This window comes from Vipera berus (genome assembly GCF_964194415.1).
Source record: "Vipera berus genome assembly, chromosome: 14".
NCBI classification, from domain to species: Eukaryota; Metazoa; Chordata; class Lepidosauria; order Squamata; family Viperidae; genus Vipera; species Vipera berus.
Genome location: NC_138217.1, coordinates 7,347,380 through 7,364,533, shown reverse-complemented (window position 1 = coordinate 7,364,533; position 17,154 = coordinate 7,347,380). Strand labels below are relative to the sequence as shown.

Genomic DNA, 17,154 nt, shown 5'->3' with positions numbered 1-17,154 from the left:
TTGCTAATCCTTAGCTTGGTAGGTTAAATGTTTTGCTTGAAACCTCTACAATTTACTTGATACAATCCTATTCTGGGTAAATGTGAGAATTTCTGCCCTTTGACTGGGACTTCTGCTTAAGATTCCCTGCCCCCCCCCCGTTCCGCTAAAATACAGCCCACCTTACCAACTTACCACCCTGTTACAACATCACTTCTGTAAAGCTGCGAAAGCTTAACTCTTAGGTACATGAAATCCTTGCAACCTTGTCTTCTGCCCCGACCGTGCAATGTTTCAATGCACAACGGCTCCCTTAAGGGGAAAAATAAAACATCGACAAGAAGACAGGTAAAATATCTAAATGAAACTTCATTACATCATTAATTTCTTGGAAGTGAGCAAGCCATTTCTGCCATTCTGATTTCTCTGGAACTCCAAAGGCAAACAAGGACTGCATGGAATAGGTTTGCAAAACCAATTTATGGCTGAATGCAAGCCAAATCAAATGACTGGATCATTCTGACGTAAAAAAAACAAAAAACACCCCACCCATCTGACGAATTGATGTTGAGAAGGAATCTGGCACAAATACACAAGAGGGTTTAGAATGATTAAGAGCCATCAGCACTGAAAGCCTGGCTTAACAACAACAACAACAACAACAAACAACAAACAAGAGCATGACAAAATGGCAACCATGGGTGCATTGGAATAACTGCAAGAAATACCGCTTGCCTGCAAGGAAGAACTGGTGGGACCATAAAATAGATAAATAACAGAAAATAAAGAAACTTAAGAGTGCTCTGGGACTTTAGAATTCAAAGAGACAAGTGTCTGCTACACAACACACTAGAATTATTAACAGTTGTTGATAAGAAAGAAAGTCTGGATAGCGGACAGGGCGATAGCTGGAGACAGCAGAAAAAAAGAGAAAGAACTGGAGAAGATAACAAAATACAAAGACCTGCAGACAGAAGCAGAAGGATTGTTATGAAGGAAAGAAAAAAACAGTACTGACAGTAATAGCTGACCCAGGGTGCAATTCCAAAACATCTGGAGCACCATTTGAACACCGTCAGCATTGACAAAATCCCTATTAGTCAATTGCAAAAAGCAGCTTGACTTGGAACAACTTACATCTTTTGCAAGGATACATTTAACAACTTCAAACAACAACATCGGCCTCGCATTGTAATGAACAAGGACATTCCTTCAATTTTGCAGCTACTAAGATTGTTGGCAGAGCAGGGACAAAAATAGCCAGGGAAATATGACTGAGGCCTGTTGTCAGTCAACAGGAGTGATGATTTACCACCAGTACGAGAGTGTGGCAACACAAGAAAACAACAGCCAACGACTTAACAGCTGGCCATCAACAACCCGATCAACAATGAAAAAGCCCCACACAACCAAGCACCACATACTATAAATACTACACACAGAATAGCCCAAAGCCCACGTTCTGCTATGATTGGGTCCTGAAATAACCTCTGCCTATCCCAGGTGCCTAGGAAGGACTCAATATGGGGACAAAAATGCCTAATCCACTCTGGACATCTCACTAACTGTGCGATCAACTCTACTGCTTCAACAAGAAGCAGCACCACAACTTCATCACTCCTCCCACGAATGAAATACTGATATGTTGAGAGCATAATGAAGGTTTGATAATTTCCTGTTTTTCCACCAAGAGTTATTGGAATGCAATGGCCCACAAAGCTAATAAATAAAGTCATTTTTTTTTAAAAAGCTAAGCAATTAAGCTTATTTGTTTTTCTTGCTGGTTATTGCTTTTGAAAATATACAGTTCCCTGTAAAGGTGCGTGATAAGTTGTAACAGCCAATTTAATAATGAGTTTGTCTGTCTACTTCTGAGTTTTGTTTTGTTTTTAATTTTTCAGGCTATCAAGGAGACACAGGCGATAAACCTGAAGATCTGCCTAGTTTAGTGAAATAGAATAAGAAGGTGTAGTAATAAATACAGGGGTGAGCTAACATATGTAGACATAATCTTTCCCGGCCATCAATGCAAGGCAACATATCACTTTTAATAACAGCTGCTGATAGCAAAGGAAGGAAGGAAGGATGCTGAACACATTTCAGCATCCAATCTCTCTGGCAGAAAGTCTTCTTTCTGTTAGCCCATGCCTATTTCTTATAGCCGGGACCGGTACCGGGCCGCGGCATGCCAGCAACCGGTCCGCACAAACAAGCAAAGCCCCATCCGTGGGATGCAGGCAATACACAAAACCATGCACTCTCCGGTCCGCAGAAAAACCTCTCTCCATGTAACTGGTCCCTGGTGCCCAAAAGGTTTGGGGACCTCTGTCTTACAGGTAGTCCTCGACTTACGACTGTAATCGAGCCTGCAATTACAGTAGTAAGTTGAGATGGCTGTAAAGCGGATCATCTTCCCCCCGTCTCATAAATCCCACTGAAGCAGAAGGGTAGTCAAGTGTAAGGCGCAGACAGATAGTCCTTGTCTCACGATTACAATGGGGACCAGTTGCTAAGGAAGATGGGCCTTAAGTGAGTTACCCCACTGGCTTTGTTTTGCCATGGTTACGAAGTGAATCGTGGCGGTCGCTAAGTGAATCACTCAGCCGTTAAGCGAATCTGCTTCTCCCACTGATTTTGCTGGCCGGAAGCTTGCTGAAAAGCCGCCAATGGCGACTCCAGGACACCGCAACTGTCGCAAAGACATGCTTGGCTGCCAAGCGCGCCTTGAATTGTGATCGCGTGACCCTGGGGTAGCTGTGACGGTTGTTAAGTGTGAGCATTGGATGTAGGCCACTATTTTCAGGGCTGTAGTAACTTGGAACGGCTGCTAAAGGAATGATGGTAAGCCGAGGACTATCTGATTTGAATTTTCCCAAAGGAAAATATATATTCCCCATCCTAGTTTGTGTGTGTGTTGTGTGTGTTTGGGTGGGGTTTGCTTGTATGCATGTGGGGTGGTGGTTGTGAGTGTGTGCTAATTATGACAGCTCCAGCTCTCGGCCCCAAGCCTGTGCAACCCCATAATCGTCAAGAAATTCAAATAATAGGGAAGGTTACATTAATAAACAGGGCAAAGGAACTGTCCTGTCCAGGATTCGATTTTATCATTGAAGTACAAGAAGAAGATAAAAGGAAATAATTATCCCAGCCTCGTTAAAGTCATCAGTTAACACTGTCAGGTTTTGGCCCTGTTGTTGACCTGGAACGTGTGTCTGGAAGCGAAGAAGTAGAGTGCTTGTCAACTGGGGCAGTGGCCCCTCCTCTGTTATTGTCAAGCAAAGCTGAACAAAAGATCTCATTGTCTTATATCCATCCCCGACTGCTCCAGAGGTTAATTTTCTTGCAACGGATGAGCAATAAGGAAAGCTGCCTTCTCGGATGGCAGATGCACCTTGGTCCTTGCATCAGGGGATGCATTCGCCAGCACAGGCCAGTTGTGTTGTACACACACCTCACTAGCTTCCCCTTTCTACATGGAATGGAATGGAATGGAATGGAATGGAATGGAATGGAATGGAATGGAATAGAATAGAATAGAATAGAATAGAATAGAATAGAATAGAATAGAATAGAATAGAATAGAATAGAATAGAATAGAATAGAATAGAATAGAATAGAATAGAATAGAATAGAATAGAATAGAATAGAATAGAATTTTTTGTGTGGAATGGAGTGGAGTGGAGTGGAGTGGAGTGGAGTGGAATGGAATGGAATAGAATAGAATAGAATAGAATAGAATAGAATAGAATAGAATAGAATAGAATAGAATAGAATAGAACAGAATAGAATTCTTTATGTGGAATGGAGTGGAGTGGAGTGGAATGGAGTAGAATAGAAGTCTTTATGTGGAATGGAGTGGAGTGGAATGAAATGGAATAGAATACAATAGAATAGAATAGAATTCTTTATGTGGAATGGAGTGGAGTGGAATGGAGTAGAATAGAAATCTTTATGTGGAGTGGAGTGGAATGGAATGGAATGGAATGGAATGGAATGGAATGGAATAGAATAGAATAGAATAGAATAGAATAGAATTCTTTATGTGGAGTGGAGTGGAGTGGAATGGAATGGAATAGAATCTTTATATGGAATGGAAGGGAACAGAACAGAATATATGGAATGGAAGACGAGGAATTTGTCTCTGATGCGCACATTCTCATTGAACATACGAACAACAAATATTTAAATTTCCAACCGTCTCCCCATTATTGACCGCAGGAAACATTCTGGTCTCGCTGGTCTCAGCCAGTGAGCACACAGCATGCCCAGTTGACAATCTGTGAAGGTTTCTTGATCAAATTAAGAGAAAAACAGGAGGGTGGGGGAAGAAAAAAAAACAACAACCCTGTTTCTCAAGAGCATCGAATTTCAGCTTCCAGAGATTGGGCTCCTCTTTTTTTCCCAATAGATTGACAAAATTCTCTTGTACACATACATACACATACATAAGGAGGAAGGAAGGAAGGAAGGAAGGAAGGAAGGAAGGAAGGAAGGAAGGAAGGAAGGAAGGAAGGAAGGAAGGAAGGAAGGAGAGTGATTTTGCCCCAACTTAGTTGAATGAGTATATTTAGACTCTATCTGTGCTTTTGGGGAATCTTTTACAGGCCTCCTTAAATTCCCTTAAATTATAGCAGTTTCATTTGCTTTTTAAATCCTCTTTTAGTTTAACATGTTTCTTTCCAGTACCAAAAACAAAAAAACTTCATTTCTGATACATTTTGCAACTAGAAGCTAAGCAGACAGCCCAACCAAAAGAAAAGGCGAGCTAAATAATATTTTCCTCCTTAACGAGAGCAGAAGAGTAAGAGATGAAAAGGCAGTTGGCAGGAGGATTTTCATTTGCACAACAAAGGGAGAGAATTTGCAAAAGCACAAGCAAAAAACACACTTGCCCCACCTTCCTTACCAAAACTAAGGGCGTTGCAACAAGCCAGTTTCCAATTTCTCTCCTTTAGGGAAGAATTCCAATGAACTCAACCTTGTAATTAATGTTCAGCAAAACTCAACCAAACTGGACCACATTACTCAACAGTTCCAATGATCAAACTTGGCCAAACCTTGGCCAATAAACTTAGTAGGAAGATGCTTTATAGATTAAGAACTGGCAGATGTTTTCACCCAACTAACCAAGCTTGATTGGAGGTCACCTTAGCTCCTTTTTTAGTGGTGATTTCAGCATATAGAGCCTTGGTGGAGCAGTGGGCTAATGCCTCCTTAAGTAACACCAGCTGCCTGCAATTAGTGCAGGTTCGAGTCCCACCAGGCTCAAGGTTGACTCAGCCTCCCATCCTTCCGAGGTAGGTAAAATGAGGACCCAGATTGTTGGGGGCAATAAGCTGACTTTGTAATAATGCCGCTTGGGGGGGGGAAAGCCCTAATAAGCAGGCATATACATAGAATGAAGGCTATTGCTAAGCACATTGGTTTGTGCTTAAATTGTAATCCGCCCTGAGTCTTCGGAGAAGGGCGGGATATAAATGGGATTAAAATAAATAAATAAAAAAAATAAAAAATATTGGGCAAAATTCCAGTCATTTGGGTGGAATCCATGCTTCTCAACCTTAGCAAGTTTAAGATAATCTGGATTTCAACTTCTTTTCTTTCAAATTCTGAGAGTTGAAGCCCAGACATCTTAATGTTGCTAAGGTTGAGAAATGCTGAATTAGTGTAAGGTGGTGCCCGGAAGTGGAATTAATTCAGTCACCTGTTTGATATGGTGCATGGATGTATACATACACAGAAACATTTCCTAAAGGTGCATTTAAAAAAAAACAACAACCCAGCTGGACTTTCATGGTTTTTCCTCGAAAACTTTTCACTTCTCATCCAAGAAGCTCCTTCAGTTCTGACTGAATCCGTTCAATCGGAATTGAAGAAGCTTCTTGGATGAGAAGTGGAACGTCTTCAAAGAGAAACAATGGAAGTCCAGCTGGCTTTTGGGGAAAAAAAATAACTTTGGGACAACCATGACCTGGAAGACTTGAGAATCTCCAGACACAAACACACACACACACACACACACACACACACACACACATTTAGTCCACAAATACCTGTCAAACAGAATTCAACCTTAACGCAGACCATCCGATGAAGCCAACACAACTCAATGGCTGCAGATCTCACTGGGGTTTTTATGAGACACGGGAACCAGGATTCTGAAATGCTGGCTTATGGGCTGCTTCAGAAGAAGGGAAAACGAGATGGGCCACCAATTTGCAAATTGGGAAAGACCTAAGGCAGGTAGAATACAGGCAGTCCTCGGCTTACAACAGTTCATTTAGGGAACTGAAAAAAGTGACCATAGTACGACCGTTTTCCACCCTTAGGAACGCTGCAGCATTCCCGTGGTCCCGTGATCCAAATTCAGATGCTTGGCAACTGACTCATATTTAGGACGGTTGCAGCGTCCCCTTTTGTGACCGTCGCGACGAGCGAAGCCGATGGGGGAAGCCAGATTGCCTTGTTATCTGAACAGCTGCAATGATTTCCCCCTTCGCAGCTGTGACGAGGGTGGCCGTAAGCTGGGGCCAAACTCACTTAACAAATGTCTTGCTTGGCAAAAGACATTATGGACTCCGTTTTGGTCACTAAGTCGAGGGATACTTGCAGAGGCCGCACAGAAAGAAGAAGCAAAACAGAAGGCAGAAGCAGAGCAATTTAGTTCAGAAAGAAACTCTTAAGCCAGGGGTCTTCAAACTTGGCCACTTTTAAGGCTTGTGGACTTCAACTCCCAGAATTCCTCAGGGCTGGCTGAGGAATTCTGGGAGTTGAAGTCCACAAGCCTTAAAGTGGCCAAGCTTGAAGACCCCCTGCCCTCAGGCCAAACACAAAAAATGGCTTCCTGGCTGCCATATTGGAGAGTAATCCCATACCTTGCTGGCTACCAAGCCGCTCCTGATATGAGGTAGCTCCAGGTCCGCTGAATTCTACAGACAGACAAAACAAAAAGTTCCATTCACAATCACTTTTATAGTAGCATTTGTGGGTGGGTGGGTGGGGGGAGAAAAAAATAAAATCAAAACTTCTTTTCAATCCTCCCTTTGGCTTAAAAGAACAGCCGGCGGTCCACTTACAAAGCATTCCTTTAATGGCCGTTCACAAGTTCCCGCCAGTCCTCGCAAATTGCGACTCGCAGTGTGCGTCCCTAGGATCGCGTGACTGTAATTTAGGGCTTGTGGGGACTTGCGTGTAATTGTGACGGTTGCGGTGTCTCAGGGTCCTGGGACGGCCCTTTGCGACCTCCTCAGTTTGCTTCAGACAAGCAACGTCAATGGGGGGGGGGGGGAGAAAGCGGGATTCACTTGAGGGCAGCCATTTGCTTAACAATTGTGGCCAAAAAAGGGCGGGAAATCGGGGATGGCCACATAGCTTAACAACCGCAATGCCTAATGAGAGAAGCCCTGGTTCCCCTTTGTGGTTGTAAGTCGCAATTGTCACTTGGGACTGCAGCAACTGGAATAATAATAATAATAATAATAATAATAATAATAATAATAATAATAATAATAATAAAGTTGGAAGGGACCTTGGAGGTCATCTGGTCCAACCCCCTGGTCTGGCAGGAAACCCTATACCATTTCAGACAAATGGCTGTCCAATCTTTTCTTAAGAACTTCTAGTGTTGGAGCTTCTGGAGGCAGGTTGTTCCACTGGTTAATTGTTCTAAATGTCAGGAAGTTTAAACCAACCCATTATTAGATGAAAGAGGTTAGGGTTTAAGGATAGGTTCATGTTAATATTTAATAGATTGGTGTGTGTTTCGTAGAAGAGCTTCCAACTTAGACGCAGGGCCAGAAAAGGTCTCAGATGACTTATGAAAACAGGAAGCTCTTCCTAAGCCTGACCCGCCCCCCCCCACTGTCCATCTCCATCTTGGTATGGCCTACGGTAGGGGTCCCCAACCCCCGGTCCGTGGACTGGTACCGGGCCACGGCATGCCAGCAACCGGTCCGCACAAACAAGCAAAGCCCCCATCCGCGGGATGCAGGCAGCACGTGAAACCACGCACCCTCCGGTCCGTGGAAAAACCTCTTTCCACGCAACAGGGTCCCTGGTGCCCCAAAGGTTGGGGACCCCTGGCCTACGGGACTTGGGTAGCCATTGGCAGTTGTTCTGCAGGGTTTTCAAAGGCTACTCCCAACTCCGTGGGAGCTGTGGTGGGACTAACCGTGGGACCTGCTGGGTGATAAACATCATCTCTGCCAACTGAGTGACAGCCCTCAAAACCAACCTTGCGAGCTGATCCAATCACTTTGCCTTCTTCTGTACAAGAGGCAACCGTAAGAAATCACTCAAAGTAGGAGGGGAATGAAGGATAGACCCAATATATCCTTATCTGGTCAAGGGACATTCAGAATACAGAATAACAGAGTTGGAAGGGACCTTGGAGGTCTTCTAGTCCAACCCCCCCCCCTGCTCAAGCAGGATGACCCTGCACCCTTCCACACAAACGGCTGTCCAGTCTCTTCTTGAAAACCACCGGTGATGGAGAATCCACAACTTCTGGAGGCAAGCCGTTCCACTGTTTAACTGTTCTGATTATCAGGACCTTTTCTCTTTCTCTAACGTTGTCTTCCTCCAGATGCCTAGGACCACAACTGCCACAATTCCCAGCCAGGAAGGCCAAGGGTAATTCAACCGCTTCCAGTGGCCCCTTTCCCTTCCCTACTGCCTTGGTGGAGCAGTGGGCTAATGCCTCCTTAAGTAACACCAGCTGCCTGCAATTAGTGCAGGTTCGAGTCCCACCAGGCTCAAGGTTGACTCAGCCTTGCATCCTTCGGAGGTAGGTAAAATGAGGACCCAGATTGTTGGGGGCAATTAAGCTGACTTTGTAATAATGCCACTTGGGGTGTGTGTGAAAGCCCTAATAAGCAGGCATATACACAGAATGAAGGCTACTGCTAAGCTTGTAAGCCGCCCTGAGTCTTCGGAGAAGGGCGGGATATAAATGGAATTAAAATAAATAAAAATAAAATACTGCAAACCTAGGTTGCTTTAAGCCACAGGTCTGCAACCCGCGGCTCCGGAGCCGCATGCGGCTCTTTCAGCCGTTTCCTGCGGCTCCCAGTCTTCTGCTATGTGCAGTCAAAAAAAAAAAAAGTGGGACTAAAAAAGTTCAACCAATCAATTCAAATATGCAGGGTAGGTGCATATCTCGCCTTGGCTCCACTCTTCAGTCTAACCCTGTTCTGCGCATGCGTGCATGTATGCGCATGTGCACACATTTTTTGCGGCTCCCAGTTTTTCCTTTTGTGAGGAAACCGGTTCCGAGTGGCTCTTTCACTGTTTCAGGTTGCTGACCCCTGCTTTAAGCCAAAGACAAACAACATTGCAGGAGTTAACCCAGGGGGAGCTTTGCAAATGTCTTTGTCAATTTCTTTGGCTACATGACACCCCCCCCCCCCAGTTCCAACAGGACCTTCCTTTCCACGGGCTATTTAGCAAACACCACCGCAAAGAGGTTTAGAAACAAAACACCGGGCCCTTCATCCCTGTTGTGTAAATCTGAGATAAGAGATTGTCTGCTTAATCCTAATGAGGCCTCTCCATTAAAATCTTTATTAAACTCGCAGCTGGGGGGGGGGGTGGGCTGGCCAGCAAACCCTGTTGGCACCCTGGGCCCCTCTTTCCCCCCCTCCTCTCCGCTATCTCTCAGTACTTAGATCTGCTTTAACTTTTTACAAATAGCTCTAAGATGTTTCCACTGCTTATCAGCAATGCCAAGCCGCTTACTTTATCACTGCTATTGCAGATAAAATAAATGAGCTGGGGATGAGATGAATAATGGCATTTTCTGCAGGCAAGGTTCCCATTACATTCTACAACAGACTGTAGATTTCAACTTCGCCACAAAAGACACACTGGGTAGGAAGTGGGGGGAGAGAGAGGGGGGGGCAGATTTTAACAAATAACCTTCCTTTTAGTCAACGGGTCTTAAGATTCCAGGATGGATTTTAAACCTACCTGAACTGAGGAGGGAATTAATTTTGAAAAACGATGGGAAGGCAGCCAAGGGTTGACTTCTCCGGAAATCCCCAGTCTGAGCATACTCTTGACTTTTTTAGGGATTTTTTTAAAAGTTATTTTTCTGCAGTGTTTGGCATAGGAGAGAAGGGGTTTAAAGCCGAACGCGGCCTAAAAAAAGAAAGCTATTGGCTTTCGACTTTTTCTCTCCTTCATTTGAAGGGAAGGAGCCTGGAGTTGTCTTAAAAGGGCAGCACAAACGTTACGTTACTAAGAGAGAGGAAGGATACGGGGGAAACAGGGGAGAGAAATGGCTGGATGCTCAAACCCTGTTTCGTGAATTAAACCGTTATGGCTTGAAGTCACAAACTGCATTAGAACAGACAGGCAGTCCACAATTGGAGCCCAACATTTCTGTGGCTAAGCGAAACATTGATTGAGCGAATTTTGCCCCGTTTTACAACCTTTCTGGCCGCAGCCACTGTAACTTTGAACCGTCACTAAGTGAATTGTTGCAAGTCGAGGATTACCGGTGTGGGAATGCTTTTGATGCCTTTGGAAGCAACTTCATGATGTACAGACTATTTTTGCCCTGGAATGCTCATTGTTTCCGGATTTCTTTTATAAAACCATTTCCATCACCCTTTTGCCAAGTGTCTCTTAGCTTCCAGCTTTCCTGTGCATCTCACTTCTGGTTAACATCAAGTCATCACATAATGAAGGAGGAAGAGAAATTATAATAATTAACACTGCCTAGACGGGGGCAGGGTCACAACAGGAGAAGAGCTATATTCTTAATTGTTTTGCTGCATGCTGTAAATCACTCAGAGTTTTCGGCACTTGCGGGGAATAAATGAATACAATTTTCAAGGCTACCCAGGCCAGCAGGAGGAGGAGGAGGAGGAGGAGGAGGAGGAGGAGGAGGAGGAGGAGGAGGAGGAGAGGAATAGAAATGCCAGGGACAATAGAATAGAAGACAAAGAATTGGACAAGATCACTGTATCAAGATCTGAAAATTAAAACTGAAAGATTAGGGCACAAGCCAGTTGTGGTGGTCCTGGTGGTTATCAGCACACTGAGTGCCATACCAAAAAGTCTTGGACAACACTTAGAAAATCTACGCAATGACAAAAAAATGTCTATCTGTCAGTTGCAAAAGCCCACATTACTTGGACCCACATGTATACCACAGCAATAAATTATGACATCCTAGCTTTTGGCCAGAAGGCCATGTGAATGAAGGCCAACACCAGCTAAACGACTGCTAGCAGCAATTTCACATTGTTGTGTATGTTATAGTAAAAGACCTGCAGAAAGAAGCAGAACGACTATGGCAAAAGAAAGCAAAAGATAGTACCAATAGTGTATAGGTATATATGGGTGCAATCCCAACTATCCTATCCTATCCTATCCTATCCTATCCTATCCTATCCTATCCTATCCTATCCTATCCTATCCTATCCCATCCCATCCCATCCCATCCCATCCCATCCCTATCCGTCAATTGCAAAAGGCAGCTTTGCTTGGAACAATGACATCCTGCAATGATATCTCTAACACCATCAAAGATCCACATCTGCCTTTTCCAGGTCCTTGGGAAGGACTTGAGAGGTGGACCAAAATGCCAGATCCAGTCCGAACATCTGGACGACTGTGTGACGAATCATAACACTGGCACTGACAACATCCCCATCGGTCAATTGCAAAAGGCAGCTCTTCTTGGAACGAACGGCTTACATCCTGCGGGAGACACCTTTAACCCCACCAAGCAACCACAACATCTGCCTATCCCCGGTCCTTGGGAAGAACGCGAGAGGTGGACCAAAAATGCCAAATCCAATCCGAACATCTGGCTGTGCGACAAACCACGATACCAATAATAATGCCCCTGTTCTTTTAGAAGCCACAAGATGGCATACCAATGAATCTATTTCTTCTCTTCTTTGCCTTTCAAAGGTGGCTGGGAAAGCAAATTGGTGCCGGGGCCCAAGCCAGATTTCCACACCTCTAAAGAAAAGTTGGAATGGATGGAAGCTTAACCGTGCCACGAGCCCCAGCAGGGGTCAGTCTGCTACTTTGGAATCACCACCAACGCTGGCTTTTTAAAAAAAAATAAGTTCCCATTAAAACAACAACAGACGGATCTTTCCAGCCCTCATTTCTGTTCTGTCAACAAGGATTATTGATCCTTCTAAAAAAAACCCAGTTGAATGAAAGTGTCCCCCCCCCTCTTTTATTTGCCCAAGGAAGTTACAGCTTTTTCTTCCTGTGACTGGCTGGCTTTAAATCTTTGAAGCAGGGCTGTCGAGCCACAACTGCTGTATTGTAATAACCCTAGACTCAACAGCGGATTAACAGATATAAAGATGGGACAACATTTCTGTCTTATTATGCCTCCTCCTTAATGCAAATATTGGGAACTTTGAATATGCTTCCTTCCCAGCATAGTCTGGGGGAGATAGGGAATGTCGTCCAGCACACGTGTGTGTGTGTGTGTGTGTGTGTGTGTGTGTGTGCGTGCGCACATCAGACAAACATTATACTGTCCCTATGCCATGTATTTCTTCATCTTGAGTCTCCACAGATTAGAAGTGGAATAAGAATGCCAGTTTGGTCTAGACTCTAGTGGCTAAGGCACCAGGCTAGAAAGTGGGAGATGGTGAATTCTAGTCCCTGCTTAGTCATGAAAGCTGCTTGGTGACTTTGGACTCATGGAGACTGGGAGTTCTAGTTCCATTCTATGGTAGGCATAAAAAAGCCAGCTGGGTGACTTTGGACCAATCTCCAGGCGACTGGGAATTCTAGTCTCGCCCTAGACATGAAAAGCCAGCTGGGTGACTTTGGGCCAATCACCAGGTGACTGGGAATTCTAGTCCTGCCCTAGACATGAAAGCCAGCTGGGTGACTTTGGGCCAATCACCGGGGAAATATGAATGAACAAATAAAATATTTTTTAAAATGCTCTGGGGAGGCGATTTAAATCAATCCACCATACAGCAGAAGCAAACCCCAGAAACTTGAAGATTAAATGCAAATATTTCAATATATATATTATATATTTAAAGAAGTGTTGGACCTACAAGGGATAATAAAAACAGGCTGAGTTTTCTTGCATATATATATATATATATATGTTGTGTTTTCATCAGTCAGCCATACCCTTCTGAGATTCGAACCTGGGCTGATTGCACATTAGGCAGTTGATTTTACCTCTAGGCCACAGGATCTCTCTCGCTTTGTTAGCTTGAGAAGCAAGGGGAGATATGTGTCAAATGCTTGTTAACTATTTAGATTACCTTGCTAGGCCCCAAACATGGGACAAATCTTTATTTCCTGTTTCAGCCTATCTTGAAGGCCATCGAACAGGCAGTAGTCACACCGGTGACAGCTCATATATTTTGTGTAAATTGCTAACAAAGAATTAAGGGAGACTGATATGCATTTCTCAAGCTAACAAAGTGAGAGAGATCCTGTGGCCTAGAGGTAAAATCAACTGCCTAATGTGCAATCAGCCCAGGTTCGAATCTCAGAAGGGTATGGCTGACTGATGAAAACTAATAAGTTTGAAATGCATATCAGTCTCCCTTAATTCTTTGTTAGCAATTTACACAAAATATATGAGCTGTCACCGGTGTGACTACTGCCTGTTCGATGGCCTTCAAGATAGGCTGAAACAGGAAATAAAGATTTGTCCCATGTTTGGGGCCTAGCAAGGTAATCTAAATAGTTAACAAGCATTTGACATATATATATATATATATATATATATATATATATATATATATATAGGTAAAGGTAAAGGTTCCCCCGCACATGCGTGCTAGTCGTTTCCGACTCTAGGGGCCGGTGCTCATCTCCGTTTCATAGCCGAAGAGCCAGCGCTTGTCCGAGGACGTCTCCGTGGTCATGTGGCCGGCATGACTAGACGCCAAAGGCGCACGGAACGCTGTTACCTTCCCACCGGAGTGGTCCCTATTTTTCTACTTGCATTTTTACGTGCTTTCGAACTGCTAGGTGGGCAGAAGCTGGGACGAGTAACAGGCGCTCACTCTGCTACGCGGCACTCGGGATTCGACCCGCCAAACTGCCGACCTTCCGATCGACAAGTTCAGCGTCCTAACCCACTGAGCCACCGCGTCCCCATATATATATATATATATATATATATATATATACACATATATACACACACACACACACACATATATATATATATATATATACACATATATATACATATATATATATATACATATATATATATATACATATATATATATATATATATATATATACATATATATATATATATATACATATACATATACATATATACATACACACACACACACACACACACATAAATAAATTTGCTCTAGCTGGAGTTGGTAAAATGAAACAAGGACAGGAAAGCTGAGATGGTAGGTAGAATAAGCTTTTAACGTTTTATAGCCCTGGTATTATGACTGTCACCCAGAATTAACAGCTTGGTCGTTCTGCCATCTTGGGAGAATTTTGAGGAAATACAAAGCAGACCATAATCTTGCCAAGGCACCAGCCAAGTCTTTGGCCAACACAAACACAGACACAAACAAACACACACAGAGAGAACTGCTGTAACTCAAGGCAACGTTTCTTACTGTTCTGCATTCTTCCCGGTCCCAATACCTTCGACGTTTCAAAAAAGCCTTTCAAAACACAGCTACTTCCTGTAAAGCCGATATATATATATATATATATATATATTTCCCCCAAGAATCTTCTCTCCCTTTCCGCTTTTCTAAGGCCTGCGTTTCTCATTAAAATTTCTGCAAACTGTTCAAGCTTGGAAGCTGCTTTGGCCAGATCTGACTGATACCTGACTGACAGGTTTTCACTGAAGCGTTAAAAAAAAAATCCAGAAGGGAGAAGAAGAAAAAACAGGCCCGGCGTCTTTTCGTTTTCAATCAACAATATGATGGGCATATAAAGATTGAAAGTGGTAAGCGGGTTTCCCCCCCCCCCCTCTGCAGGCAGGCAACTAATCTGGTGGTTTAGTAGGATTCTTTTAAACCGGGAGAGCGTGAAAAGAGAGAGTTCACAAGGCTTTTGATAACCAGCATCTGTGGCTTATCTCTGGCTTCGGTGGCTGTTAAACTTCACTTGCGCCATAATGGCATGAGGAAAAGTCACGCTGGGTGGCCTTTTGGGGTGGGGAGCCTGTCGTTCAGGGATGAATGAGTCAACAGACTGTATCTTTTGTTCAATCATTCATAGTTGCAGTCGTAAGAGCTTAGAAATGGCCATGTCTCCAACACTAGAAAGTCTGACAGAAGAGAAGCTCAGGGTTGAACTGTGGCCTCCTTGGTCCTCACTGGGCCTGGGGGCGGGGTGTGTGTGTGTTTCCATGCAGATGTTACACGACCCAACCTGGTAACATCATCAGTGACAGAAGGGAGTTGGGTCTGTTGAATGGAGGAGGAAAAAGGGGAGGGGGAGGAGGATAATTATGGGGTCCTTGGTGCTCCATGAGCTTCTTGCTTTCCATGCAAACGTTTCATGACCCAACTAGGTAACATCATCAGTGCTACAATGGAGGAGGAGGAGGAGGAGGAGGGTTAAGTCCTTGGCGCTCTCTGAGATTGGTTGTTTGCTTGCAGATGTTTCACTACCAGACTAGGTAACATCATCAGTGCTAGAATGGAGGAAGAGGAGGAGGAGGACGATGGTTAAGTCCTTGGCGCTCTCTGAGATTGGTTGTTTTCTTGCAGATACATCATCAGTGCTAGAATGGAGGAGGAGGAGGAGGAGGAGGTGGTGATTAAGTCCTTGGTGCTCTCTGAGCCTGGTGGTTTTCTTGCAGATATTTCATTACCAGACTAGGTAACATCATCCATGGTAGAATGGAGGAGGAGGAGGAGGAGGAGGAGGAGGAGGAGATGGTGGTGATTAAGTCCTTGGTGCTCTCTGAGCCTGGTGGTTTTCTTGCAGATGTTTCATTACCAGACTAGGTAACATCATCCGTGGTAGAAGGGAATGTTTATACCCCAATACAATATCCCAACTGAGGAACTACCAACTCAGTAAACAACAGCCTAATCAAGTAGCCAACTAAACACACTCCCACCAACACTGACAGGGAAAGCCACTTACAAATACATAACCCCACTGCTTCCTAGCACTGATGATGTCACCTAGTTGGGTCATGAAACGTCTGCAAGAAAACCACCCAGCTTAAAGAGCACCAAGGACTCCACAGTAGGAAGTCTCCAACTACCAGAATAATAGGAGAAGACTGATCTGAAGGACCACCAATCCTAACAGGAACAAAGCACCGTTGGTGCCTTTCACAGGTTCTCCTGCTCTCAAACCCATCCGCAAAAGTTGGATCTTGGCCACACACTCCTTGCACTTCACTTCTGGCTTGGGAAAAAAGGAATCACACCCTTTCTGTGGTATTTATTCCACCTGCCCAGCATGTGAAGACAGAACACAAAAACACAGGATCTCCTGCAAAGGATTGGTGAGAAGCAATCTATGGCTAATGAGTTGGAAGTCAGAGGAGAAGATAACAATCTCCATTATGCAAAGAAACTGATGGCCAATTTCTTCTGAGGGGCTTAGAGAGACTGAGAACGAAAGAACAAAGCTGGAACAGCCAATTTGACAATGGCAAGGAGACCCCCACCTTTATCTCAAAGGGATACCAAGGAACAGAGAATTAATAGAGTCGGAAGGGACTTTGGAGGTCTTCTAGTCCAACCCCCTGCTTGAGTAGGAGATCCTAGATCATTTCAGACAAATGGTTGTCCAGTCTCTTTTTGAAAGCCTTCCATGACGGAGCACCCAAAACATCTGAAGGCATATTATTCCATTGTTTAATTGCTCTCACTGTCAGGACATTTCTCCTTAGTTCTAGGTTGCTTCTCTCCCTTTGTTAGTTTTTTTTGTCTTGCCTTCTGGTGCTTTGGAAAATAGTTTGACCTCCTTGTCTTTGCAGCAGCCTCCCAAATATTGGAAGGCTGCTATCATGTCCCCCCTCGTCCTTCTCTTCATTAAGCTAGACATCCCCAATTCCAACAACCGTTCCTTATAGGTTTTAGCCTCCAGTCCCCTGATCATCTTTGTTGCTCTTCTCTGCACGCTTTCCAGAGTCCCAACATCTTTCATTACCTTCAAGGATGGGCAAAAGCTGAGAATAATTTATTTCTTAGCAGGGCTCAGATACCA

At 44.1% G+C, this 17,154-nt stretch overlaps 1 protein-coding gene across 1 annotated transcript in view; it reads right to left on the bottom strand.

The window, feature by feature from the left end:
* FBRSL1 (fibrosin like 1) overlaps positions 1-17,154 on the bottom strand; it is a 523,964-nt gene that overhangs the window by 105,384 nt on the left and 401,426 nt on the right. Inside the window, exon 6 of the mRNA XM_081338816.1 lies at positions 6,855-6,908. Coding sequence (XP_081194942.1) covers positions 6,855-6,908 — 54 coding nt within the window. The remainder of the gene's footprint in view (positions 1-6,854; positions 6,909-17,154) is intronic.